Source organism: Perissodus microlepis, chromosome 14, assembly GCF_051167445.1.
Source record: "Perissodus microlepis isolate ML-2025 ecotype Zambia chromosome 14, ASM5116744v1, whole genome shotgun sequence".
In the NCBI taxonomy this organism is placed as follows: Eukaryota; Metazoa; Chordata; class Actinopteri; order Cichliformes; family Cichlidae; genus Perissodus; species Perissodus microlepis.
The window spans coordinates 1,632,028-1,656,918 of record NC_140474.1 but is presented as its reverse complement, the minus strand read 5'-3'; the positions used below and the strand labels follow the sequence as shown (position 1 = coordinate 1,656,918).

The 24,891-nt window shown below is 48.2% G+C and overlaps 4 protein-coding genes across 11 annotated transcripts in view; 2 read left to right on the top strand and 2 right to left on the bottom strand.

Moving 5' to 3' along the window:
* The first annotated feature begins 11 nt into the window (after positions 1 to 11).
* Positions 12 to 2,492, top strand: wdr74 (WD repeat domain 74). Its single transcript, XM_084950210.1, has 2 exons — positions 12 to 939; positions 1,731 to 2,492. The coding sequence occupies exons 1-2, from the start codon at positions 328 to 330 to the stop codon at positions 2,244 to 2,246; spliced, it is 1,128 nt and encodes a 375-aa protein (XP_084806336.1). The 5' UTR covers positions 12 to 327; the 3' UTR covers positions 2,247 to 2,492.
* Positions 2,493 to 3,119: 627 nt separating this feature from the next.
* On the bottom strand, positions 3,120 to 15,878 carry LOC146372818 (arf-GAP with coiled-coil, ANK repeat and PH domain-containing protein 2). Of its 2 annotated transcripts, XM_084950207.1 has the most exons (22): positions 15,469 to 15,878; positions 15,336 to 15,393; positions 14,862 to 14,981; positions 14,578 to 14,631; positions 14,429 to 14,487; positions 14,102 to 14,285; positions 13,979 to 14,023; positions 13,784 to 13,879; positions 13,614 to 13,688; positions 13,370 to 13,473; positions 13,242 to 13,293; positions 8,271 to 8,371; positions 8,084 to 8,195; positions 7,791 to 7,984; positions 7,489 to 7,558; positions 6,956 to 7,050; positions 6,796 to 6,863; positions 6,268 to 6,428; positions 5,946 to 6,055; positions 5,725 to 5,835; positions 5,392 to 5,453; positions 3,120 to 4,923 (listed from the first exon to the last, which is right to left on the bottom strand). In XM_084950207.1, the coding sequence occupies exons 1-22, from the start codon at positions 15,519 to 15,521 to the stop codon at positions 4,802 to 4,804; spliced, it is 2,106 nt and encodes a 701-aa protein (XP_084806333.1). In that variant the 5' UTR covers positions 15,522 to 15,878; the 3' UTR covers positions 3,120 to 4,801. The 2 variants fall into 2 exon arrangements, 1 of the variants encoding a protein (XP_084806333.1); XR_014802175.1 differs by lacking the exons at positions 3,120 to 4,923; positions 5,392 to 5,453; positions 5,725 to 5,835; ... (15 more) ...; positions 15,336 to 15,393; positions 15,469 to 15,878 and having other exon boundaries at positions 8,271 to 13,181.
* A 2,006-nt stretch (positions 15,879 to 17,884) lies between these two features.
* ilkap (integrin-linked kinase-associated serine/threonine phosphatase) lies at positions 17,885 to 21,883 on the bottom strand. 3 transcript variants are annotated; one of them, XM_084951678.1, is made up of 10 exons: positions 21,577 to 21,882; positions 20,565 to 20,699; positions 20,320 to 20,437; positions 20,131 to 20,237; positions 19,677 to 19,770; positions 19,509 to 19,596; positions 19,294 to 19,424; positions 19,102 to 19,221; positions 18,683 to 18,764; positions 17,885 to 18,113 (listed from the first exon to the last, which is right to left on the bottom strand). In XM_084951678.1, the coding sequence occupies exons 1-10, from the start codon at positions 21,617 to 21,619 to the stop codon at positions 17,973 to 17,975; spliced, it is 1,059 nt and encodes a 352-aa protein (XP_084807804.1). In that variant the 5' UTR covers positions 21,620 to 21,882; the 3' UTR covers positions 17,885 to 17,972. The 3 variants fall into 3 exon arrangements, with proteins under 3 accessions (XP_084807804.1, XP_084807803.1, XP_084807805.1); XM_084951677.1 differs by having other exon boundaries at positions 19,294 to 19,596; positions 21,577 to 21,883; XM_084951679.1 differs by having other exon boundaries at positions 19,294 to 19,596; positions 20,542 to 21,883.
* A 1,251-nt stretch (positions 21,884 to 23,134) lies between these two features.
* Positions 23,135 to 24,891, top strand: part of ltbp4 (latent transforming growth factor beta binding protein 4) — a 54,801-nt gene continuing 53,044 nt past the window's right edge. For 4 of the 5 annotated variants that reach the window (XM_084951833.1, XM_084951830.1, XM_084951831.1 and 1 more), the window contains exon 1: positions 23,135 to 23,407. In XM_084951833.1, the coding sequence (XP_084807959.1) occupies positions 23,202 to 23,407 (206 nt within the window). In that variant the 5' untranslated portion in view covers positions 23,135 to 23,201. The remainder of the gene's footprint in view (positions 23,408 to 24,891) is intronic. The other variant, XM_084951834.1, reaches the window with a different exon arrangement.

Here is a 24,891-nt window from a genome sequence, read left to right as displayed (position 1 = left end):
CTGCATCATATGAGCATGCGCAAAGGGATCGGTCGCTTCCTAATGACGTAAACTGTCTTTTTGGAAAAAATAAACTTTATTAGTATGACAAATGATTCTAGAAAAAACAATACCAGAACATTGGTCGTGTAAGTATTTTTATTTATACTGTTTTGATTTTAATTGTACTGCCGAAAGTTTTTCTTAGCTTTGAACCGCGTGACACTGTTAAAAAACTCCAGCTGTAGTGTGACGACTTAGACACGCGCCACAATCTACAGAGGATCCACGCGGACCCGGAGCTGTCCTGTTTTTTTCGGCTGGTTTGGTGTGTGTGAGTCCGGTGTGATGGGGGACCGGAGCCGGTTGTGCTCCGTGTGGCTCGGCTCGGAGACCGGGATCCTGAAGGGGGTCAGCCTGTCCCGGAAACAGGCCTTCAACTTCTGCAACACGAGCCACCTGAGCCGAGACCAGGAGGTCCGCGCGCTGTGCTGGGGGGACGCGGCGGAGAGCGAGCTGCTGGTGGGCTGCGTGGACGCCACCGTGAAGACGTTCAGCGTGGAGAAGGGCGCGTTCACCGAGAGCCGGCGCTGCGGGGACCCGGCGGAGGGCTGCTTCTCCGGGCTAGCGGCGCTGGGCGGCGACGCACTGGTCACCTGCGCGGAGAGCGGCGCGCTGCGCGTGTGGAGGCAAGAGGGCGGCGATGAGCCCGTGACACAGGTGGACGCCGGGAAGAACGTGTGCAGGATGCGGCAGAGCCCGGCGAACCCAAACAAGGTGGCCACCGGAGGGAAGGAGAACGGCCTGAAGATCTGGGACCTCCAGAGGCCCGAGCAGCCCGCGTTCAGCGCCAAGAACCTCCGGGACGACTGGCTGGACCTCCGGCGGCCCTACTGGGTCCGGGACATGGCCTTCATCCCGGACTCCGACAAAGTGGTCACCTGCACGGGTTACCACCAGGTGTGTAGCTGTGACTCACCCTCAGCAGGACAAACCGTGTTTTTAAAGAAGACCCATTTAAAGTTTACTTTGGCCCGGGTTAAAGGTCAAGCTTATCACAAACATCTGGTTTGTGTGATCTGTAAACGTTCTTCTGGTTCAGAATTGGCTCAAAAGTCCGACCAGACTCCGTTCAAAAAGTGTTTCATTTTAAGTTTTCTTAAGTCTATGACAAAATTAAAGCTCGTGTAAATCCTCAGCTCTCTACATGTATTAGATTTTTTTCTCTAAGTCGGCTAACATTTGAGCAATATTAAAGGACAACAACAAACTCTCTGAGTAAAACAAACTAAGGCTAGAATTATGGATGATTTTATTATCAAAGCCATCGTCAGTTTGGTTTCGACCGATTCCTCATCGGTTTTCTCTCCATTCAGAAGGTGTTTGATTTAAGGTTTACTTTCTCTTCTCTCATACATTTATGATCTTTAAAATCTTTACAATTTCCTCCAGGTTTACAAGTTTAAAGGGATATTCCATAAAATTATTAAGACAAAAACAACACAACTAAAGTTAAAGTTGTGGATAATTTCTAAAGTGTTTCTAAAAAGAAACAATGATATTGATTTCTCTTTGAGGTCTTCAGTATCCTCTGTTGATTCCTGATCAGTGGAAAAAATGCTTTTAGGTGTAAAAACAAATAAAATAATAATAATTAAGCAGCAGAAAAAAAAGTTTAAATCTGTCAATTGATGACCTGCTTTGTTTTTTTGTTTTTTTTTTAATAAAGTTATGTTGAAACTCTCTCTCAGGTGCACGTGTTCGACCCCTCGTCTCCTCAGAGGCGTCCTGTCCTGGAGGCGGAGTACGGCGAGTACCCGCTCACCGCTATCTCTCTGACGCCTGACGGCACAGCGGTGGCGGTGGGCAACACCCAGGGTCACATCGCCCTGCTGGACCTGAGGAAGGGCCTGGTGCGTGGCTGTGTCAAGGGGCTGGCGGGCGGCGTGAGGGGGCTTCAGTGCCACGCCTCCCAGCCGTTGGTGGCGTCCTGCGGCCTGGACCGCTTCCTGCGCATCCACAGCCTGGAGGACCGCAAACTGCAGCACAAAGTCTACCTCAAGTCCCGTCTCAACTGCCTCCTGCTCGCCAGCCAAGACCTGCAGGAGGGAGGGGCAACTGCAGGGAAGGCGGAGTCTGAGGTAAAGGAGGAGGAAGACGAAGGTGATGATGTGTGGGACGCTATGGAGCGGGTGGAGGAGAGGCAGAAGAGGAAAACGACAGAAGACAAAGAGACAACGAAGAAGAGGAAGAAGGCACAGGACTGAGAGGCATTTGAGGTTTTAGAGGACAGTGGGACGTTTAACCGCCGTAGCTGGGGGCTTGTAAGCAGCGTTTATTCAGACTGGAGGCCTTTTATTTTGAAAAGCTTCAGGTACTGGGTAGATGTTTCTCACCTGTGAACAGGTAGAGTCTGCGTCTGCCTGGGGAGACAAATGTATGAGTGCCCTAAAACGTCTTTGTGGTTTTTTATGATTGTAATTATTGAAAATACACGTGTAATTATGATTAAAGGAGTCTCTGCTTCCTGTGTCTGAACAAAGAAGTTAAATGTGCTGACGGAGCAGCAGCTCCTGAGGAAAAACTGCAGCAGAGGAGAAAACAGTGGAAAAACAATCCAGTTGTAATTCTGCGCAGGGCGCTCAAACATGCGGCCCAGTGGATAAGAATGTGGGGGGAAAGGAGGGCTTCCAGTTTTTCACTGTTTTGTCCTTCTGACCTGTCAGGGTTCACAGCCTTAATGCTAACAGATATTACCCAGACCATTTAAATAACAAATGAAAAACTTCCTGTTTTTCATTTCAATTAAGGAACTCAATTTGAGGTTTTTAAGCGATAAATCTACCCGTCTGACCCACTCAGGATCAGAGCTGCGTGTGGCTCATCGGTCAGTGAACGCAGCCCGAGCTGCCCCTATTAAAGGTGCGTTCACTGGCAGCAGCTGCAGGTCTGAGCAGCACACAGAACTTGTTTTCAGTGTCTGATGGAAACATGGGATGAACTACAGTACTGTGCAAAAGTCCTGAGTCAGCAGCATTTGTTTGTGATTGGCTGAAACAAACAGACCCCTCCCAGCTGTGAACAGGCCTGTGCTTTCACACTGAGCGTGCTCTTAATAAATGAAATGTTCACTCAGCCCATCAGAAACATCAGACTTTATTTAAAACAAACAAAAAAAAACAGACATTTTGAAATGATGTTAGGCCACACCCCTTCATTCAGGTAAAGTTTTAGTCCCGCCCTGCTTTTTATTTCCACTCATCGGCTCATGTTTGGATGTTTAATTTTTAAATGTTTTTCAGAGAACAACAAACAGAAAGTGTATTATTTTTTACATCTGTGCTCGCAGGTGCGCAGACGGTGGGCGGAGCTTGTGAAATCCACAGGTGGACAGGTATGAATTACTGTAGCAAACTGTATGTTTCAAACAGCTGGAGCTCAAAGTGTCGCGTGATTGGTGAGAACAAACATCAGAGACTGTTCTTCAGTGGTTTTATTGAGCAGTAGCATCACAGCAGTAACGAGCGGCGTGATTCGACGCGTCCTGTGTCAAACATTCAGTCAGAGACGAGCCTCGCGGCCTCGTTCAGTCACACTAACAGTTAAAAACAGATGAGCAGCAAAAGTCTGAAATCCCTTTTGGACACACTGTTAAACACGGGGCATTAAGGGAGGTTATTAAATTCAACCCTGACGCTGCTTCTTCCTCCCACCGTACATCAGAGTTTCAGCAAAGCTCATCACGGCTTCACGCTCCGTCACAGCTCGGTAAAAACGTGGAAATAACAGCCAAATATTTACAGTAACAGCTGAAACGTTTACGTTCACTGACACGTTTTTCTGGTTCCAGTTGTAAATATTACTGTGACATACAGCAGAAGACACGAGGTAATAACTATCATGTATTTACATTACCTTCAAACGAGGGAGAACTTTGGATCAATTTAATCCTAATTTGTCCCAGAATGTAAAAACATGTTAGCACATAAACGTCACTATATTAAAGATTCACCTCCAAATATGAAACATTTTATTGTTCAAAGGGTTTCAGAGTGTTAAAAATATTCTCTCTCGTTTCCCCGTCGTTGTATTTGTTATTACATTAAAGACATTTCAGTCTAATAAACATCTAAAAACCACGATACCAAAACGTGTCTGTTATTACCCTTCACGGTGTGGTTAGGTCACATGTTACTGTTGTTGTATTTCCTCGTTATTACCAAGCTGGGATGTGAAGTGTTTGGACTTTCAAACAGAGACAGATTAAAACAAAAGGTGGAGGCTGTAGCTCCATCAGCTGTCAGAGCTCAAACAGCACCACCTTTCACACATAAAACACCTTCATTCCCAGAGATCCGCTCCAGCTTTCGGTGATTCCTATTTTTCGGCGCAGGAGCGGAAACATTTTCTGGAACGCTGTCTGAATTGTGAGGACATAAAGTGCTGTTGGAAGTTTTTCAGGACGTGTCAGTATCTTCACAGTAAATTAGTAACTAATTAACTGTGCCCAGCAGGGGGCGCTAGCTGTAACTACATCCTGAAGTAAAGTTGCGTGACTGAGGACAAACCTCTGTAACATTGATCTCCTCTCATGAGAGTTAAGACGTGATTATTCAGATAAAATATATTTAGATTCAATAATCTGAGGTTAATATGAGAGGAAATATTTTCAGCTGCACTCGTGGTTATCTGAAGGTCGGTAACGGTTCTCCGTCAACGGTAATCCAAGAAGAAGGTGTCTGAGGTCTTCCTCCTGCGTGGGCTGGTACTCCTGACAGAATAATTTACACTGTTACCGTCACCGCCCTCCATCCTTTCAACACTACCCCTCCTCCTCCTCCTCCGCCCCTCCTCGGCTGAAGTGCCGCCGGCTCAGTCGCTCCGGGTCATGTGACGCCATGTCGCTGAAGTCCCGGAAGATGTCCTGAAACGTCTCATCATCTCCTGAGGACAACAGGACAGTCACAAGTTAACAGGAAACATCATGGGAGGAGGAGCTGGCCTCTCCCCTGCCTCCAAAGAGCCAATCAACAGAGGAAATATAAGCCAATCAGGTTCACAGGTTAACCCCAACCTAACCAACCTAAACTGTGAGCACGCCCAGCAGGACTCTGCATCACAGGGAAACAGGTTTGAAAAGCTCGTGTTGAGAAAAAGCCGACAAACTTTCAAAGCGTTTTGACGTCTCCGTGACGACGAAAGTTACACTCACAGTTCCTGCTCCGGTCATTAACAGTGCGCCTTTAAAATGACCAATCAGATTTCACCAAGCTACAAAACTTTGATAAAGGACATAATCTTTATTTTGATTTTTGGACCGGAGCAGCTCTGCGTGACGCTCGTTCAGCCATCTGGTTTCACCTTCCTTCTCAGCTGAAGACAAACGTGAGACAAATGTTGGAGTCGACTAACCCGCGGCGCCGAAGACTCCCTCCGAATCCCTCATCTCCTCGTTCATCCGGGCCATCCGGAGCCTGAAACACACGAGCCATGATCACGTTAAAAGAGTTCACAAAGGAATTGAAAGACTCCATTATTGGTCGTGTGTTTCCACAGCGCTCTGAAGACCCGCCTCGACCAATCAGATCAGTCCCTTGACGTACGAGAAACTTTATGATTGGACTCTGGTCACGGTCTGAAATGTGAAACGTCACGTGTCGACTTTTTCATACATCAGCAGGCTTTTCTGATCTTCAGGATGCCGTGGAAACAATGTTCAGGCTGAAAACACTTCCTGTGACTCACAGAGTGACGATGTCAGCATTGGCCGTTTCCATGGCGATGGCCAGAGGGTCATGACCGCCCTCGTCCACTGCGTACTGATTGGCTCCTCTCTTCAGCAGCAGGCACACCTGTCTGCAACGGCCAATTAAAACCAGCAGCGTTGATTCGAGCTCATGCTGTGTGTGTGTGTGTGCGTGTGCGTGTGTGTGCGTGTGTGTGCATGTCTGTGTTCGTGTGGTTACCCGGTGTGACCAGCAGTGGCGGCAGCGTGCAGCGCCCCCTGTCCTCTAAGGTCTCGGTGATTGACGTTTGCGCTGTTCTGCAGCAGGAACTCGCACGCCAACAGCGACCCCTGCAGGCAGCCGAGAGAAACAGTGAAAGCAACGAAGTTTGTATTCTGTTTACATCAGCTCTCTAAAGGCTCAGTGTGCAGAAATAATATTGCTGATAATAACACTAATAACAACGATGATGATGTCAGTTAGGAGTCAGTAATGTTATTAATAAGTAATAATCAATAAAAGGTGTTTTCAGTAATATTTCCTCTTCTTTGTGCATGCTCACCCCGATCGCTGCTCCGATCAGCGGCGTGCGGCCCTCCTCCTCGCCAACGCTCCCGTTGACCTCCGCACCCTCGGCCAACATGGACGCCATGGCAACCAGGTCTCCTGCCAAAGACGCCTGATAGAGACGTAGCATGGCTGAGTCCTTATGACGATGATGCTCTGAAACAGAAAACGGAGACAACATTTTTTTCTAAACACAAATTTAAATTAGTGCTGAGCCGCTTCAAGACGACACTTCTGAGCAACAGGACGCCGTAACACGCCGATGCGAGCACTGACAGAGGAAGCGAACCACACAGCTGTCGTGCACGGGACAGGAAGTGAACAGACGGGTGCTGCAGCAGAGAGGCGTGATGGGTCAGGTGTTACAGGGGGCAGTGAGGCTCAGAGCAGCAGCAGGAACGAATCCAGCAGTAAAATGTAAAAGTAATAGATTACTGCAGTGATGAATGTGCTGATCAGGTATCGTTCCAGTTTAAACAAACTTATTAAATTCTAGTTAAAATGTGCAGACGGTCGGACTTACGAGCGCCGTTGGCCTGGACAAACTTCTTCTCCACGTATTTCTCTTTGATCCACGCCTCCTTCTCGGCCCTGAAAGGGAGAAAAACAGGACGCTCTGAGTCTCTGCTTCCAACATTCACGTTTAACCAAAGCCGATTCCTTTCAGCGGCTCGTGTTTTTACCGCGGGCTGTCGGCTCGGGGCTTGACTCGTCCCTCCTCTGAACATCGCGCCTCGTAGATCTGGTTCATCACATCGTTTCCCAGAACGCACAGCAGCTGAGGAGGAGCATTCACATTTTAGAATCGATTCTTCATTGATCTTTTTTCAACGTCAGACATGAGCAGCACTGTGAGATTCTCCCGGTTAGACTCGGGACAGGTGAAGTTTGGGCTGTTCTGGGATCAGTTTGGTGGGTTTTCAAACATAAAGATCCAGAGAAGCCGGGAACTTCTTGTGTTATTTTCCAAAACAGCTGATTGCCTTTTAGAGACTGTTTAGAGCAATTTCCTGAAATTATTCAATGACCGAGCAGCGATTTGTCGGCTTGTTATTAGTTCAGGGTGTTTGGTTCACACAGAGGCAGAAATCTGATTTTTGAGCTTTCTCATTTCTCCTCGTGGCGTTATATTTGACAGCTTCCTCACTTTACAGTCTGCTCTTCACTTTATGATGCCGGAGAGTTAAAGCTTCAGTGCAGAGTGTTTCGCGTCTACCTTCAGCTGTTCGGCCTCCCAGGAGTCCAGAGTGAGAGATCGCACCTTCGACAGATGGACTCCGAGGCTCCTGCAGACACAGAGAAAGAAGAACATCGGCCAACGTATTGCTGGTTTTCATCTTCTGACAGTAAACTATGAAGATCACCAAACACCAGTGGGTACTTCTCATGGTTCCCACAGGCTGTGTGTGGACAGAGAAGGTTGATGAAAGATCAAAGGGCGAGATTAAAGCCTGACACCTGCTAAAAAGCAGTGAAGAAGAAATGAGGAGGAAGTCCTCCTGAAACCTGGGCTGTTACCGGTGTATGCCCGAGCACTCGATGCACATGGTGACTCCCAGGTTGATGGAGGCCCAGCGAGGCTCTTCCTCCCCGCAGTCACAGCACCTCTGGTTCCCAGGGCCCCTCAGGGCCACGCTCAATGCTGCCGGCCTCTGGGCGGGAGGGCCCGGAGAGACGTCCCCGCCACAATGCAGAGGGGGGAGCTCCTTAGGCTGCACATAGAGGAAGAACTCGTCAGCCAAACGGATGGGGGAGGGGAGTTAGCTGTAATATTCAGAGGTGAGTGTATCGTGGTCGTGGTGTGGACCGGCCTGCGTCAGCTGAGTGTCGGTTCGCTCTCTGTAGGCGAGGTCGATGCTGCCCTGCAGAGCACTGAGCCAGGCCTGCTTCAGCTGCTCCGAGTCGGCCTGCAGAGCACAACACCTGGAAACAAACAGGTCAATTAACGCCATATCACATGACCCTACAGGTGTGAAAACGCCGTGTTCACTGTCTTACTTCTGGACGGAGAGCAGCTCAAAGCAGAAGCGTCGGTCCACGTGATCCAGAGATTTGACAGCACACAGTCGAAGATCCTCAAACAGAACCACAGCTTCCTCCTGCGGCGTGGGATTCAACATGACTCATCATCAGCAACATGATCCTCACCAACATCATCGCAACCCTCACCATCCTCACCAACATCATCACCATCCTCAGCAACATCACCATCCTCACCAGCATCACCATCCTCACCAACATCATCACCATCCTCACCAACATCATCACCATCCTCACCATCCTCAGCAACATCACCATCCTCACCAACATCATCACCATCCTCAGCAACATCACCATCCTCAGCAACATCACCATCCTCACCAACATCATCACCATCCTCACCAACATCACCATCCTCACCAACATCACCATCCTCACCATCCTCAGCAACATCACCATCCTCAGCAACATCACCATCCTCACCAACATCACCATCCTCACCATCCTCAGCAACATCACCATCCTCACCAACATCATCACCATCCTCACCAACATCACCATCCTCACCAACATCACCATCCTCACCATCCTCACCATCCTCACCAACATCACCATCCTCACCAACATCACCATCCTCACCATCCTCAGCAACATCACCATCCTCACCAACATCATCACCATCCTCACCAACATCACCATCCTCACCAACATCACCATCCTCACCATCCTCAGCAACATCACCATCCTCACCAACATCACCATCCTCACCATCCTCAGCAACATCACCAACCTCACCAACATCACCATCCTCACCATCCTCAGCAACATCACCATCCTCACCATCCCCAGCAACATCACCATCCTCACCAACATCACCATCCTCACCATCCTCAGCAACATCACCATCCTCACCAACATCATCACCATCCTCACCAACATCACCATCCTCACCAACATCACCATCCTCACCAACATCACCATCCTCACCATCCTCAGCAACATCACCATCCTCACCAACATCACCATCCTCACCATCCTCAGCAACATCACCATCCTCACCAACATCACCATCCTCACCATCCTCAGCAACATCACCATCCTCACCATCCCCAGCAACATCACCATCCTCACCAACATCATCACCATCCTCACCAACATCACCATCCTCACCAACATCACCATCCTCACCAACATCACCACCATCCTCACCAACATCATCACCATCCTCACCAACATCACCATCCTCACCAACATCACCATCCTCACCATCATCATCACCATCCTCATCACCATCATCATCACCAACATCACCATCCTCACCAACATCATCACCATCCTCACCAACATCATCACCATCCTCACCATCATCATCACCATCCTCACCATCATCATCACCATCCTCAGCAACATCATCACCATCATCATCACCATCCTCACCATCCTCAGCCACATCACCATCCTCAGCAACATCATCACCATCCTCACCAACATCATCACCATCCTCACCAACATCATCACCATCCTCACCATCATCATCACCATCCTCACCATCATCATCACCATCATCATCACCATCCTCACCATCCTCACCATCCTCAGCCACATCACCATCCTCACCATCATCATCACCATCCTCACCAACATCATCACCATCATCATCACCATCCTCACCATCCTCACCATCCTCAGCCACATCACCATCCTCAGCAACATCACCATCCTCACCAACATCATCACCATCCTGACCAACATCATCACCATCCTCACCAACATCACCATCCTCATCATCACCATCCTCACCAAGATCACCATCATCATCACCATCCTCACCAACATCATCACCATCCTCACCAACATCATCACCATCCTCAGCAACATCACCATCCTCAGCAACATCACCATCCTCAGCAACATCACCATCCTCACCAAGATCACCATCATCATCACCATCCTCACCAACATCATCACCATCCTCAGCAACATCATCACCATCCTCAGCAACATCACCATCCTCAGCAACATCACCATCCTCAGCAACATCACCATCCTCAGCAAAATCATCACCATCCTCACCAACATCACCATCCTCACCAACATCACCATCCTCACCATCCTCAGCAACATCACCATCCTCACCAACATCACCATCCTCACCATCCTCAGCAACATCACCATCCTCATCATCACCATCCTCACCAAGATCACCATCATCATCACCATCCTCACCAACATCATCACCATCCTCACCAACATCATCACCATCCTCAGCAACATCACCATCCTCAGCAACATCACCATCCTCACCAAGATCACCATCATCATCACCATCCTCACCAACATCATCACCATCCTCACCAACATCATCACCATCCTCAGCAACATCACCATCCTCAGCAACATCACCATCCTCAGCAACATCACCATCCTCAGCAAAATCATCACCATCCTCACCAACATCACCATCCTCACCAACATCACCATCCTCACCATCCTCAGCAACATCACCATCCTCACCAACATCACCATCCTCACCATCCTCAGCAACATCACCATCCTCACCAACATCACCATCCTCACCATCCTCAGCAACATCACCATCCTCACCATCCCCAGCAACATCACCATCCTCACCAACATCACCATCCTCACCATCCTCAGCAACATCACCATCCTCACCAACATCACCATCCTCACCATCCTCAGCAACATCACCATCCTCACCAACATCACCATCCTCACCATCCTCAGCAACATCACCATCCTCACCATCCTCACCAACATCACCATCCTCAGCAACATCACCATCATCACCATCCTCACCAACATCATCACCATCCTCACCAACATCACCATCCTCACCAACATCACCATCCTCACCAACATCACCACCATCCTCACCAACATCATCACCATCCTCACCAACATCACCATCCTCACCATCCTCAGCAACATCACCATCATCACCATCCTCACCAACATCATCACCATCCTCACCAACATCACCATCCTCACCAACATCACCATCCTCACCAACATCACCACCATCCTCACCAACATCATCACCATCCTCACCAACATCACCACCATCCTCACCAACATCATCACCATCCTCACCAACATCATCACCATCCTCACCAACATCACCATCCTCACCAACATCACCATCCTCACCATCATCATCACCATCCTCACCAACATCATCACCATCATCATCACCAACATCACCATCCTCACCAACATCATCACCATCCTCACCATCATCATCACCATCCTCACCATCATCATCACCATCCTCACCATCATCATCACCATCCTCACCAACATCATCACCATCATCATCACCATCCTCACCATCCTCACCATCCTCAGCCACATCACCATCCTCAGCAACATCATCACCATCCTCACCAACATCATCACCATCCTCACCATCATCATCACCATCCTCACCATCATCATCACCATCCTCACCAACATCATCACCATCATCATCACCATCCTCACCCACATCACCATCCTCACCATCATCATCACCATCCTCACCAACATCATCACCATCATCATCACCATCCTCACCATCCTCACCATCCTCAGCCACATCACCATCCTCAGCAACATCACCATCCTGACCAACATCATCACCATCCTGACCAACATCATCACCATCCTCACCAACATCACCATCCTCATCATCACCATCCTCACCAAGATCACCATCATCATCACCATCCTCACCAACATCATCACCATCCTCACCAACATCATCACCATCCTCACCAACATCATCACCATCCTCAGCAACATCACCATCCTCAGCAACATCACCATCCTCAGCAACATCACCATCCTCACCAACATCACCATCATCATCACCATCCTCACCAACATCATCACCATCCTCAGCAACATCACCATCCTCAGCAACATCACCATCCTCAGCAACATCACCATCCTCAGCAACATCACCATCCTCAGCAACATCACCATCCTCACCAACATCATCACCATCCTCACCAACATCATCACCATCCTCACCAACATCATCATCATCATCATCCTGAATTTTATGCAGTTCTTCCTCCGACTAACATTCATCCATGAAATTCTTTCTTCAAACACTAAAAGCAGAAAACTCACCTAAGTGTGAGGTGGTATAACCGGACGCCTTCCTGTAATTCCAGGACCAGTGGAGTGTAACTTGACTGTCTGGAGGGTTTCTACTTTGTTTTTATTTGAATTTAGCGTCGAATCAGAGTAAGTGAAAAATACAGATTTTTTTTAAAGTGGACCTTTTTCAGCGTTTCATTATTTCCTGTCATGGATGTTCATATCAAACATGACCAAAGGATTAATAATGAGCTCAGTGTACACAGAGTAAACCCTGTGAGCTCTAAACTCACAGTTTATCACAGCTTCTCCTGTTGAAGTGTCACGGAGCAGGTAATAATCAGAGGAGGTCCACTTTAAAACTGATTTCACTCCAGATTTAAACTGAACTTTTAATTTTCTGTCATCACTTGAACATTTTGATTTAGAAATGTAAAACTTGAGTTTCTGATGTAAAAATTTGTGAACAGAAAGAAAAAAGTAAATTTTGCAGAATGAATAAACGTAGACAAAAACATGCTAACGATTGTTCTGAATGAAAGCAGGAAGAGCGGTCAGCTTCCAGAGAAATCTCAGGGACAGTTGTCACACCAACATAAAGTCACGTGAGGTGTCTTCAGCTGTGATCTCAGCTGGAGTTGGGCAGTAATTTTCTCCCGCAGGTGGATTTAAGGCTGGATTTGATTACATGTAATCAATCCGAGGAGCTGAACTCTGTTTAATGGATGTAACAGGGTGTGAATCCAATCAGAAGTTAAACCTCCATAAACAGAACGTCCAGCTGGGAACAAATTCAGACCTCTTGATTGAGCTGATCAGTTATCAGGCAGTGAAATCGATCCCTTTGATTAGCTGTTCTTTGATTGAGTGGCCGGGTCTCACCTTGTGGGACTTCCTGTATATGAGCTGGTTGTCTCTGATGGTGAACCAGGATCTGAAACAGGTTTACAAGTTAGAAGGATTCACTGAGGTCAAAGGTCAGCAGGCCATGTGACGCTGCGGGTCTCTACCTCTTCCACATTTTAGATTTCCTCCTCGAGCGTTTGAACAGGTAACCCCGGATGATGTCATCATTGCCAGGACACGCGCTGACCATCGGCTCACCTGAAGCATCCTTAGAACAAACACACGCGTGTTTCAGAGCGTTCGTTCTGCTTCGAGTCTAAATGTATTCGTCCCTCCTTGAACAACATATCTAACATCTGTCTGCAGCGTCTGCTGGGACAGATGTGCTGATCTGTGAGGACTCCTTACCCTCTGCTGGACCAGCAGGTGTCTGTTCTCCAGCTCCTTCCTCTTGGCCGTGCAGTCTGCAGACAGCTGTGACAGCTGTGGAGCACACACAAACACATACGTGTACACAGCCGTTACTCCACACTGAGGCTACCACACAAACCAGCACAAAGAGGTCAGAGGTCACAGACCTGCGCTGCCATGGTTTTCATGGTGGGCTCGAGGTCTCTCAGCAGGTCAAAGCCCTGGTGGAAGAAGGTGAACTGAGCGTGGACGAAGGAGAACATCTGGAAACGCAAACTTGAGTCAGTACACGAAGATGGTCGTATCAGGTATGTCCCCTCTCTATGACATCACACAGACCCACGAGTTGTGTTTTCACTCACAGAGTTTAAGATGTCGACCTTCTGCTGGGTCTTGAAGGTGTTGAGCTGAAAATTAGGACATAGAGGATAAAGCATCTGATGTTCCTTCATGTCATCAATGTTAAACACACTCAGGTGTCACACCTGCAGACAGTAATCCAAGGCGAAGTGCTGGTAGCATTTGCGTGTAGCGAGCAGCAGGTGACTTGCCCGCTCGGCGTCGGCGGCTTTATGTCGAGACACCTGAGCGTTCTTCGTCGCTGCCGTCTCCAGATCCTCGCCGATCCGGACAAACTCCCTCCTGGTCTCCGCCAACTGGGGCAGGAACCTCAGAGAGATGAAGAGCAGCAGTGTCATCACCAGAGCAGCTTTGCCGGTGCTCAGAGCTAAACTGTGTTACTGTGGCAACGGCCTCTACACTGAACCCGGGAACCCCGACATACTGATCAGCCCCCCGGAGTGATGCCTTACTGCGTGCAGAGGTTAGTGAGCTGCTGGCCGATGGCTCTCTGTGTCTGATCAAACAACATCTGCAGGTGAAACACACACACGAGTCAAACACATGAGTCTCTGCTGGAGCTCAGACGAACAAACACGAGTACAGCTGAGCGTGGACTCACAGTGTGGAAGCTGACCATCTCCTGCAGGCCCTGGTGGAACTGGTTCAAGCAGGTCTGAGAGGAAGGAAATAGGAAGTCAGACAGGAAATGCCCCAACACCCCACCGAGAAACTGAGTAGACATGTTAGGTCATTAGTCCTTCCTGGCTTATTAGCTGGTAGTGTTAGATAAATGAACTCAGAGGAAACAGAGCAGACGTTGTGGGGCGTCAGGAGCTGAAAGTAAATTGGACGAACGGATGCGGCGATTTCTTCGTTTTTCAGATGCATCGAGGAGCTGCTTACTGTGATCACGCTGTCCTTCGTCTGATTGGTGCACAGCTCAGCTAGGCCGCTCAGTAGCAGCTTATTGGCAGTGCTGTACGCTTGTCCCGCCTCTACCATCTTCCCACACAGCTTCATCACCTGATTGTTTAGAAACAGACAGTACAGACCAATCAGCTTGCCTCACTAGTAACAGTTAGCTTCTAACAGTACTTCATCAGTACTAGTGAGTATACAGCTGTATTAACAGTATTTGTAGTACTACTATTAGCTGTGAAATTACAACTAGTATCGTAATAGTATTAGCTACAGTATTTGTACTGTCTAGCAGTATTAGCGCTAGTATATGCAGTATCAGTAGCCTAGTACAAATAGTACTACCACTATTTGTAGTGGAAGTACTTGTACCTTGTCTCCATGCGTCTCTAACAGTTTTTATTACAGCAGTAGTGGTAGTAATAGTAGTAATAGTAGTAATAGTAGTAGTACTTGTACCTTGTCCAGTTTTGTCTCCAGCTGTGAAACATCTGTTTCAAACTGATCCAGAGCCAGCCTGAATAAAATAAATAAAGCGTCATCACTACAAGTGAACATGCGCAGATTGGTGTGTGCGTGCGCGCGCGCTTACCTGAACTCAGGTGAGTCTTTGACGCAATCCTCAAAGTCCAGCAGGGAGTCCATGACGTCACCCAGCAGTCCCGTGTCCCTGTAGTAAGTGCGAGTGTAAATAAAGTTAGCTGCGGTGCTTCATCCTGCCGTTAGCCGTTAGCTCCGCTCTAATGAATCATTTTTAAACACGCGCCGGGGACGTGGACGGACTCCTTCACGCGCCTGGTCCACAGCCTCACAGCGGGTGGATCCGTTGCGCGCAGCACACGCGCCCCGGTCGGCCCTCCATATTGGCGCGGTTGAGATCAGAGAGTAACTAACCCGGGTCAGCCGCTGTTCTCGGACTAACAGCTGTCCCGCTGCAGCCCGCTGTTGTCAGACTTGTTGCTAACCGACAACGTCCGCCTAATATCCGCTTTGTTTGGCTCGGAGCCAGCCGACAGTCACAGCAACTCCGGCGGCAGCGACCCCCAGCGGCCCGGGGCGGAACCACACCTACCGTGCCCGTTATTTAGGGCTGAGTATCGTCACTGATTTCTATAATTGATTCGATTCAGTTTTGACAGTCAGAAATATTCTAATTCTGATCATTTATCAGCACATATCCAAATTTTATATCTGTGTAGAAACCAAAGCTGACGCTGAGACTTCATCAGAGGTGTGAGCATCACAGCAGGTGTCTTTGTGTCAAAGTAACTGAGGATCAAACAGAAAAACATGAAGCAGGTTTTCCTGTTCTGACTTTTTATAGCAGATAACCTTAAAAATATTCTGCAGTCGATCAAAAACCGAAGCAAACCATGAATCAACATGTGAACATGACCTGATGCTGCTGAAGTGAAGCAAAGTTACTGAGGTTTGGTTACAGACACAGCTGAGCAGTCATTTGTAAAAGTTTCCATTTGTTCAGTTTGAACAGCAGAGACGAGGCTTTGCTGTCAGAGGCCGACAGCACCGAACACAGCAGCAGACTGGTGGCTAATAAACAGAGAATAATGCAGAAAACAGAGATCTGATGGTAAACTGGTCTCTGAGTGCAGAGAGAGAGAGAGCTGTGCAGGAAGTACAGCAGCCAAAGTCAGAGGGAGCTCATGAGCATGTTTATCAAACGTGAAGCGTAGTTTGATCTTCTTTTGCTGCTGGTTCAGTCAGTTTTGGTCAGAGTGACGAAACCTGCAGCTTCAGGATCTGTGAGCGGTCGACTCTCAGCACCGACGGCGTCTGTGGACGATCCACGCTCTGTGTTTACGTCTTTGTGCTTCTCATTTACTGTTTTAGCTGTTTGGTGGTTGTTGAAATAGTTTTGTGAGCTTTAACCTGAGATTCTGTCAAAATAAATTTATATTTAAAAATCATTCAGGATTTAATGAATCAATATCGTGTTATTCAAGCTAATATCGATCTTTTTAAACCCACCCCTACTCGTAATTGTTTTTTGATTTTCTTTCACTGACTGAAAACTCAACATGTAGTAAAATAACACACACTACTACTTAAATACATAAATATTTAAGGTTTTATGTGTAGTGTATATGCATTTGTTTTAAAATTTAGATTAGAACAAATATATTGACAAAATATTTAAAAAAAAACTATACAAATATTTTTTAGCCCTACAAAATTATGTTATTAGTTTTCTTTTATTAATTGTAGTTTCAAATCTCTTTTAAAAAAAAGATGTTTGCATGTTTTCAGTGTTTTTCGCTGCTGCAAACCGACTTCTGTGAGGAATAAAATGCATGTAATCTTTCGAGGCCAACAAAGTGAAACGTTTGACTTTCACCAGCATAATTTCACCTTTCGTTTCCTGTTTATTGGCAGAAAAAATGGCGTACATAGCTTTTTATCAGAAGTTACGATGAAACATTGAACATCTAATCAAATCACTTCATCACTAAATCACTTTTAAGCATATTTGCACTGCACACGACACTTACACATGTGGATTGCACAACACTGGACATTATATTTCTTCATTTCCACTTAATACTGTACAGTTGCTGTTATTGTATATATATATATATATTTATATTTCTTCATACATTCCTATACATTTCTATACTGTGTATTTTGTTGTAGTTATTTTATTTTCAACTTTAATTTATATATTTTATTCCTTCCTAGTTAAATTGACCCTTTTTAATTTTCATATTTATTTCCCATCTTATTCATAGCCTTTTTTTCTGTTTCTTTAGGTCACGAGCAGTTGTGTAAGCATTTCACTGCATATCATGCTGTGTATGAGACAAATAAAATTAGAATTTGAAATGTTTTCTTCATCCAGTTGGATTATTTGTTGCATCACAGAAGAAGAAAAAAAACTGTACCTGCTGTGTTGTTTAATGATCGGGCTGCACGGTCTGATGCGTTTCCTCTTTATGTCGCGTTTGTGTTAATAAAGTTAACAAATTCAAACACTGACGGGACAAATCAGCTGATGGAGACGGAAAATAAAAAATTTTTTATTGTAAAAGAAGCGGACGTTACAGCAGCCACACAGAAACAAAGGTGAGGATGATGAGTTCAGTAGCCAATAGAAACCAGGATCACAGTGACGTTGTCAGCGCAGCCTCGTCTGACCGCCTCGCTTGCCAGCTGCTGACAGGCGGCCTCGAACCGCCGCTCCTCCTCCATCTGCCCCGCCCCCTTCTCTTTGCTCCCCTCCTGTAGGCATGAGGAGGAGGATGAAGGTCACCCAGCAGAACTCACATATTTAACTGGATTAAGGCCAAAACCAGTGGGTGACGTCGCAGTGGGTGTCTCCATCTTTTGCATACAGTCTCTTTTTTTTAAAACATACATATCAGTCTAAACTATGAGGCAGAGCCTCGATTGAACATGTAGACTAAAGGAGCTCAGGAAGAAAAGCGACTGTTTCTTTAAGTGTCATGAAGACGTCTCACCTCTCACTGTGAGATGGTGAAAGATGGACCCTTAGGCCCCCTCCTCGATTCGATTAAGGGTCCAGCTTCCACCATCCTACAGTGAGAGGTCAAACGTCTTCATGAAACTTAAAGAAACGGTTGCTTTTCTTCCTGAGCTCCTTAGATTACCTGGGTGACTGCACAGATTACACCCTCACAGATGAAAAACACTTTGGGTCAATCCAAAGTTACATGAAGCTAATCTGCAGACACGCTAACTGCGCTCTTATTTTGTTACACTCATCCGTCTCACTTCCTGCAGTTTGTATTAACATGTGATTTGTGGTGTTAAAGAGGACGGACTGATACCTGGAGGACGCCGAGGACGAACTTCACGGCTTCGTCGGCTGAGAAGACTTTGAACAGGCCGTCACAGGCCAGGATGATGAACCTGCAGAGAGCAGGGACAGTGCTCACACACCTGGGCGACTCCCAGATCACAGCAAACCAAAGCTGTTTAGGTCCAAATCCAGCTGTTTCCAGTTGTTTCTACTGTGCAGCATCTTATGTATTAAACACGTTTTATTTCTAGTTAGTGAACTCTCCATCACTCTCTCGTTGGCGCCAACAGGCTGTGCACTGATGTAGCTCCACCTTCACTGTCACTACACTGATGCTCAGGTGAGCTCAGGTACACTCTGAGCTCTGATCAGAGACACAGACCAGGCTGTTTTAAACGTCACGATTCTGTTTCTACATTCGTGGAGCACCTTTTGGTCTCTCCTTACCTGTCATTGGGCGTGAGCTGACACCTCCTCAGGTCGGGGGTCGAAATGACGCCACAGCGTTTGTACTGACCGTCCCCGATGGAGCGAGACACCTCCAGGACACCGAGCACGCGGCCATCCCTGCGGAGACACGAACACATCACCGTTAGCTGAGGCCGAGAGGCGCCGGTGGAGGACGGTGAGGATTCGGACCTGACGGTGCCGCCGGCTCTCTGGATCCTCATCCTCTCCTCGTAGATGGTCGGGTTGTGCTCCTTACTGAGCGCCAGAGTCACCGACCTCCTCTGTCCGTCTGCCGCCGCCTCCATCCGACACATCACTGCCTGCAGACACGGAAACGGCGCAGCAGGAAGCTTAAGACAGGAAGAAAAAGAAGCGCAGGTGGAAGTGAAGAAACGCCGGCTCACCCTGCTGTCTCCCAGGTTGGCCACGTACACCATGTCGTCCACCACCAGCACGCAGGTGGCCGTGGAGCCGTCCTTCCACGCCGGTTTCCTGTCCACACAAAAAGCTCGTCAACTTTTCCCGCTCCACATTTAAAAACAGCTGCGGCACACTGACGCTCAGAGTCTTACTGGCTCGAGGCCTTCTTCAGGAAGTCTTCGTCGGTCTGCTTGAACGTGTCCAGGAGACACCTCTTAATCAGCTTGTCTGCGTTTTCAGCATCTCCTGAAAGAGACGACGTGCTTTAACCAATGAGAAGGCACCATGGCTCTCTCACACGTTTATGTCAAAGTAAACTTACAGATGACTCTGGGTCTCTCCGGACTACTGCGCCCTCTTGTGGACATGACGTGATATTAAAGCAGTTTAATTCTTCTAATAATTAAAGATGATTTATGTCAGTTTTCACATCACTATTATTACTGTGGCATTAAAACAAGCAGCTGCCTCATCCATCATCCATCCAATCACGTCTATGACCGCACAGCGAGCAGGGAAACGGGAGACAGCAGCAACTGGACTTTCAAAATAAGAGCGAGGGGGGATTGTCCACTGCGGGTCGTGAACAGCGTGGAGGAAACTCACCTGTGGGGAACTTCTTGGCGAGAGTGTGATGGAGGTTCTCAGCGGCGAATCCAGAGGCTCGAGCGCCGCCATGGCCGTCGAACACGGCGAAATACGAAACTCGGGACCTGCAGACAAAGGCACGACGTCAGAGAGACCACACAGAGGAGCTGTGACCGATCATGATTGGTGGGCGTGACTTCCTCTTACACGTTTCCTGGCAGCGTGGACAGACAGCCATTCATGTCCGGCAGCAGCACGTGAGCGTCCTGCATCTCCTCGCGCTCGCCACGCCTCGCCGCCACGTATCCTCTGAGCACTGGGAGGCCTAGACACACAAAGAGAGCGTGAGACCGGCGGCGTCCGCCCTCGCCTCTGCGAGTCGTATTCACGTGTGCTCGCGTCTGATTGGAGGAAAAGAAGCAAACAAACATTGTGGTGGAACAGCTGAAGACCTTCTTTGCAAACTTTCTTGACCTCCTCCTCCTCCTTCCTGTGTGCTTCATCTCGTTTCCGTTTCAACCTTTTCTCCTCCTCCTCTTCTTCTCTGGTGTTTGGGGGTGGAGTTGTGAGCGCTGCTAGAGCAGGACCTGAGGAGGAATCGCATCAAACATTAGCCCGATGTCCTTCCTGACACAACCCTCGCCATTTACCTGCGTTTGTTCCTGTATTCATCACAGTCTAACATCACCAAAATCAAACACTCCACATCTCAGCTCGTGGAATTTCACTTTTTTTATACTTTTATTGAATTCATAGACCTGTTTAGGAGCACCAGATACGGGTTTTTGCTTCTTGTCCGTTTGCGAAGGGTGCTGGTGGAAAATATCCTCCTGCTGGATAAAGATGGAGGAGGAGGAAGAGGAGGAGGAAGGTGTGTTTGAGGGCAGCCAGACAGAAAGAAAGGTAGGAGTGTGGAGGTGAGAGCAGGAACGGTAAAGAGCCGTGACTGATATGGAAAGTGAGGCCAGGAGCATCAAAGTTAGAGAGGGTGAGATGGTCTGAGCATGTGCAGAGGAGGGACGTACATGCGGGGGGGGGCAGATGATAAGATGGTGATGATTCAGAGACAGCCTGTCTGACTGTTCCTCACTGATACCAGTTATTAATAATCAAAGAGATCAATAACTGCGAGTCTACGCGGATATATCGAGTTTTAGAAAAAAAATGTAATTCACTACAACCACGTTATGGAAGGAAATACGTCACTTTTCATTTTCCCGATGCTTTGCTGACTATTTCGTGTTTTTATACAGCCAGATTTCACATTTTAGAGGTGAAAAACTGTCGCTGAGCTAATGAAACCTGCAGCTGCTGACCGATAAATCGATGCGTAATCGATCAGTCATGTCTGTGGGGTGTGAACTGAAGCACGGCTCCCGCAGCAGTAACGCTAACGTTAGCTCACTCGGCTCTGTGATGGAGCCTTAGCCCTGCTGCTAACGTCAAACCTTCCCGTTAACTCACCGGAGGTCTGAGTCGGTTCCGGCAGATCGTCGAACAGATCCATCCCGCTGCCCCGCAACAAGCTAACGAACCCAGATACCTGAGCGAACCGCCGCTCCTGCCCCAGCTCTCCGTGTCCGGGTGTCCGTGTCAGGGTGTGTGAGCTGACCCAGTTCGTGTTAAAGCGACACGATTATTAAAGCGGGCCAAACTGTGCTAAAGACCCGCTGTCGCTTCTTTTGCAGCAGGAACTGTTCTTCATCTGCAGCCTCAGAGCTAGCCCTGTATTAGCAACACACGGCTACACACAACCTACTTCCGGCCGCTGCTTTCAAAACAAAAGCTTCAAAATATCCGAGCTGCAAATGACCGGAAGTCTGTGAAGGAAGCTCTAAAAAAGACAACTTCGTTGCATCGTTACGTTTAACCCGCAATAAGGACCTAAAGTTTTAGCAGTTGCACATATTTTGCTACATTAGGTTTTATTTAATTATGTTTTACATGTTTCTGTGAAATAATAAAGAGCATTCACAAACATCAGAATTTACTGTATTTACAGTGTTCTGTGGATCAGCAGGGAGTGTGTATTCGTCTGCTAATCAGAAGGTTGGTGGTCTATTCCTGACTGCACCAGCCAAAGATCCTTGGGCAAGATACTGATGCATCCATTGGAGTGTGAATGCTGGAAAGCACTAAGTTGGGAAAAGCAAATGTGCCTGTGTGAATGAGGCGTGCTGTATAAAGCGCTTTGAGTGCTTGACTAGAGAGTAAATAAGAACCAGTCCATCCATAACTCCTGCAGCTGTCCATGTTACAGATCAGTATTTTGGATCCATAGTCAGGAAACTCCCCGGTCAGATCTTAATCTGATCTTAACTTAAATAAGTGAGGATAACCTCATGGGTCTGTCAATCACTGACACACAGAGGGGCATCTGAATAAGCGATGTTTCAGCTTCATCCTGACAGACACTGAGGTTACATGTCATAAAACGAGTAAAACACGCATTTGATAAAAGACTTAAGAACTATTTGTTGATCCCAGGCTGCTGACAGCTTACACAGTAATGCTGAAGTTACGGTGCTGCATTTGTGTCTTATTTGTCTGTGCAGACAGGTGTGCAGACAGGTGTGCAGCCGACGCAGACGTGCTCGCGTGCAGTCCTGCAGAAGGCTGACAGCCCATTCAGTTCAGTTTTTTTTTATGTAGCACCAAATCGCAATAAGCTCTATTGTGAGGTGAAGACCCTACAATGATGCAGAGGCTGAATCCTGATTGGTTGGAAAGTGGACATGACCAGAATATAGAGTGAAAGCAGAGATCACTGCATGAAGGGAGAGATGTGAAAAGCAAGTTAACACACACACACACACACACACAGTCAGGTGTTTGTGATGGCACCCTCTGGTGCCAGAGAACAGCCATCGCAGAAGACCATCAGCACAGGCTCTCCACAGCACACTCCTCTCCCTCCTTTCCTTCCCTCCTTCCTCCTTCGCCCGCCTCTGGCCTCTCATTGGCTGCTTGGCTGCTGCTCTCTTCCAGTTGGCTGGCGGCAGCAGCGGCTGTGGGTGTTCGGATGTCCCACACTCACAGAGAGCCTGAACCTCTCAGCTGCAGCTGATCTCGGAGCTCCTGCGGAGAACATGCGGCTCTGTGAGCTCTGCCTCTGGACCTGCTGGGCTGCAGCGCTCTGCTCCGCAGCACTGCAGCCCGCCGGGCACGCACAACAGCACGCGGGGATGGAGACGAGCCCGGCCGGGGGGAGGAGGCTGAGCGCGGGCACAACCACGGTAGCACCGCGGGGGAGCGGAGGGAAGCCCGGGGACCGCCGGAGAGCACCTCCGAGAGGGTGAGCACCGCACATATGACCATCATCATCACCATCACATTCCACAGCACACCACCAACCCAAATAATTCACTTATAATCAGCCGGGCTGCTGTCGGTCTGCGGCTCACTTCATGTCTGAAATCATCTGAGAGGAGAGAACAAAAAACTTTGTGTCCTGGTCACGGTGACGTCACACCCGTGTGTAAACAGGCTCAGCTGAGTGAGGAGCTTTGGTTGTGTGCTTTGTGTTGGCTTGTCATCACCGCGAGTCCCGCAGGTGTGCTGTCTGCTGTTTAAATCTCTATCATCACAGACACAACAGGACTTCAGCTTCAGGCTGTGCAGGTGTGACCCTCAGGTGAGTGGTTGTGCAGGTATTATTCATCCTGACCGATTTCTCTCTAGTTCTGCTTTGTGCTCTGCTGGTATCATCCAACTGCTGGGACCTGCTGCACAGGTGCACCGGCTGTAGAAGAGCATCTCCCTGAGGAGCAGGAGGAGCACTGCACGAATGCTACAGTAAGACCTCCATCATGCTCCTCGTGCACGTTTCTGACCGACTGACTGTCAGAATCAGACTGCAGGAGGGCCAAACCTGCTGCACGGGAATCTTTGCTCACATCACTGTGCAGAACCAACAGGTCCAGCTCCAGTGGATGAGAGCAGGCTCACACTGAGCACAAGAGACGGAGTCTGGAGACGCCGCGGTGAACATTACGACCCCTTCAGCCACATCCAGCAGGACCGGCTCGGCACCCTGGGGAGGAATATCCTCGGACGGTCCCACAGACCTCCAGGTGTTAGCTACCAGTACCTGAGTGCCCTTAGAAACCAGGATGAAGTCCTCAGACTCTGTCAGGCCGGGTCCACCTGCAGCAGGCCCCAGGCTCCTCCTGGTGGAGGACGATGCCTGGCCTCAGAGTGTGCAGGCATTTCTTTGATGACGAAGGCATTGATGCCACCAATCGGCGCTCATGCTCCTCAGACCTGAATCCAGAGGTGAGGTTTGTGCATTGCACCGCAGGAGCTCACGGATGCCCTGACCCAGTCTGGGAGGAGCTGACCACCTCCCATCAGGAGAACGCACAGATGTTTGTGGGAGCACTTTTGGGCACGTAGAGCTGGATGCTTGAAGGTGGATTTGGACACCTGTAGGCAGCTCCAGTTTGCAGGAGGGGACTGATATCTGATTTCCAGCTTCTCACACACAAAATCTAGAAAATCTTTAAAACAGTCGACATCATGTGAACAGAATTACAGATATTGAAGCTCAAAAATATTTTTATCAAACTAGATGTTTGATGTCTCTGTTCATATTCGATGCAAAACATGTTATGCTGTTCTTATTTTTGAAATCCTTACATTCATATTTATGGATAAGACCAAAGTCCTGCTTCATCGTGCAGGCCTCAGGTGAGGCTGCTTTCCAGGTGCTGGACACATTAAAACAGCTGGATTACCCTGAACAACATGTCTGAGAGCATCTGGTCTACCTGTCTGTGA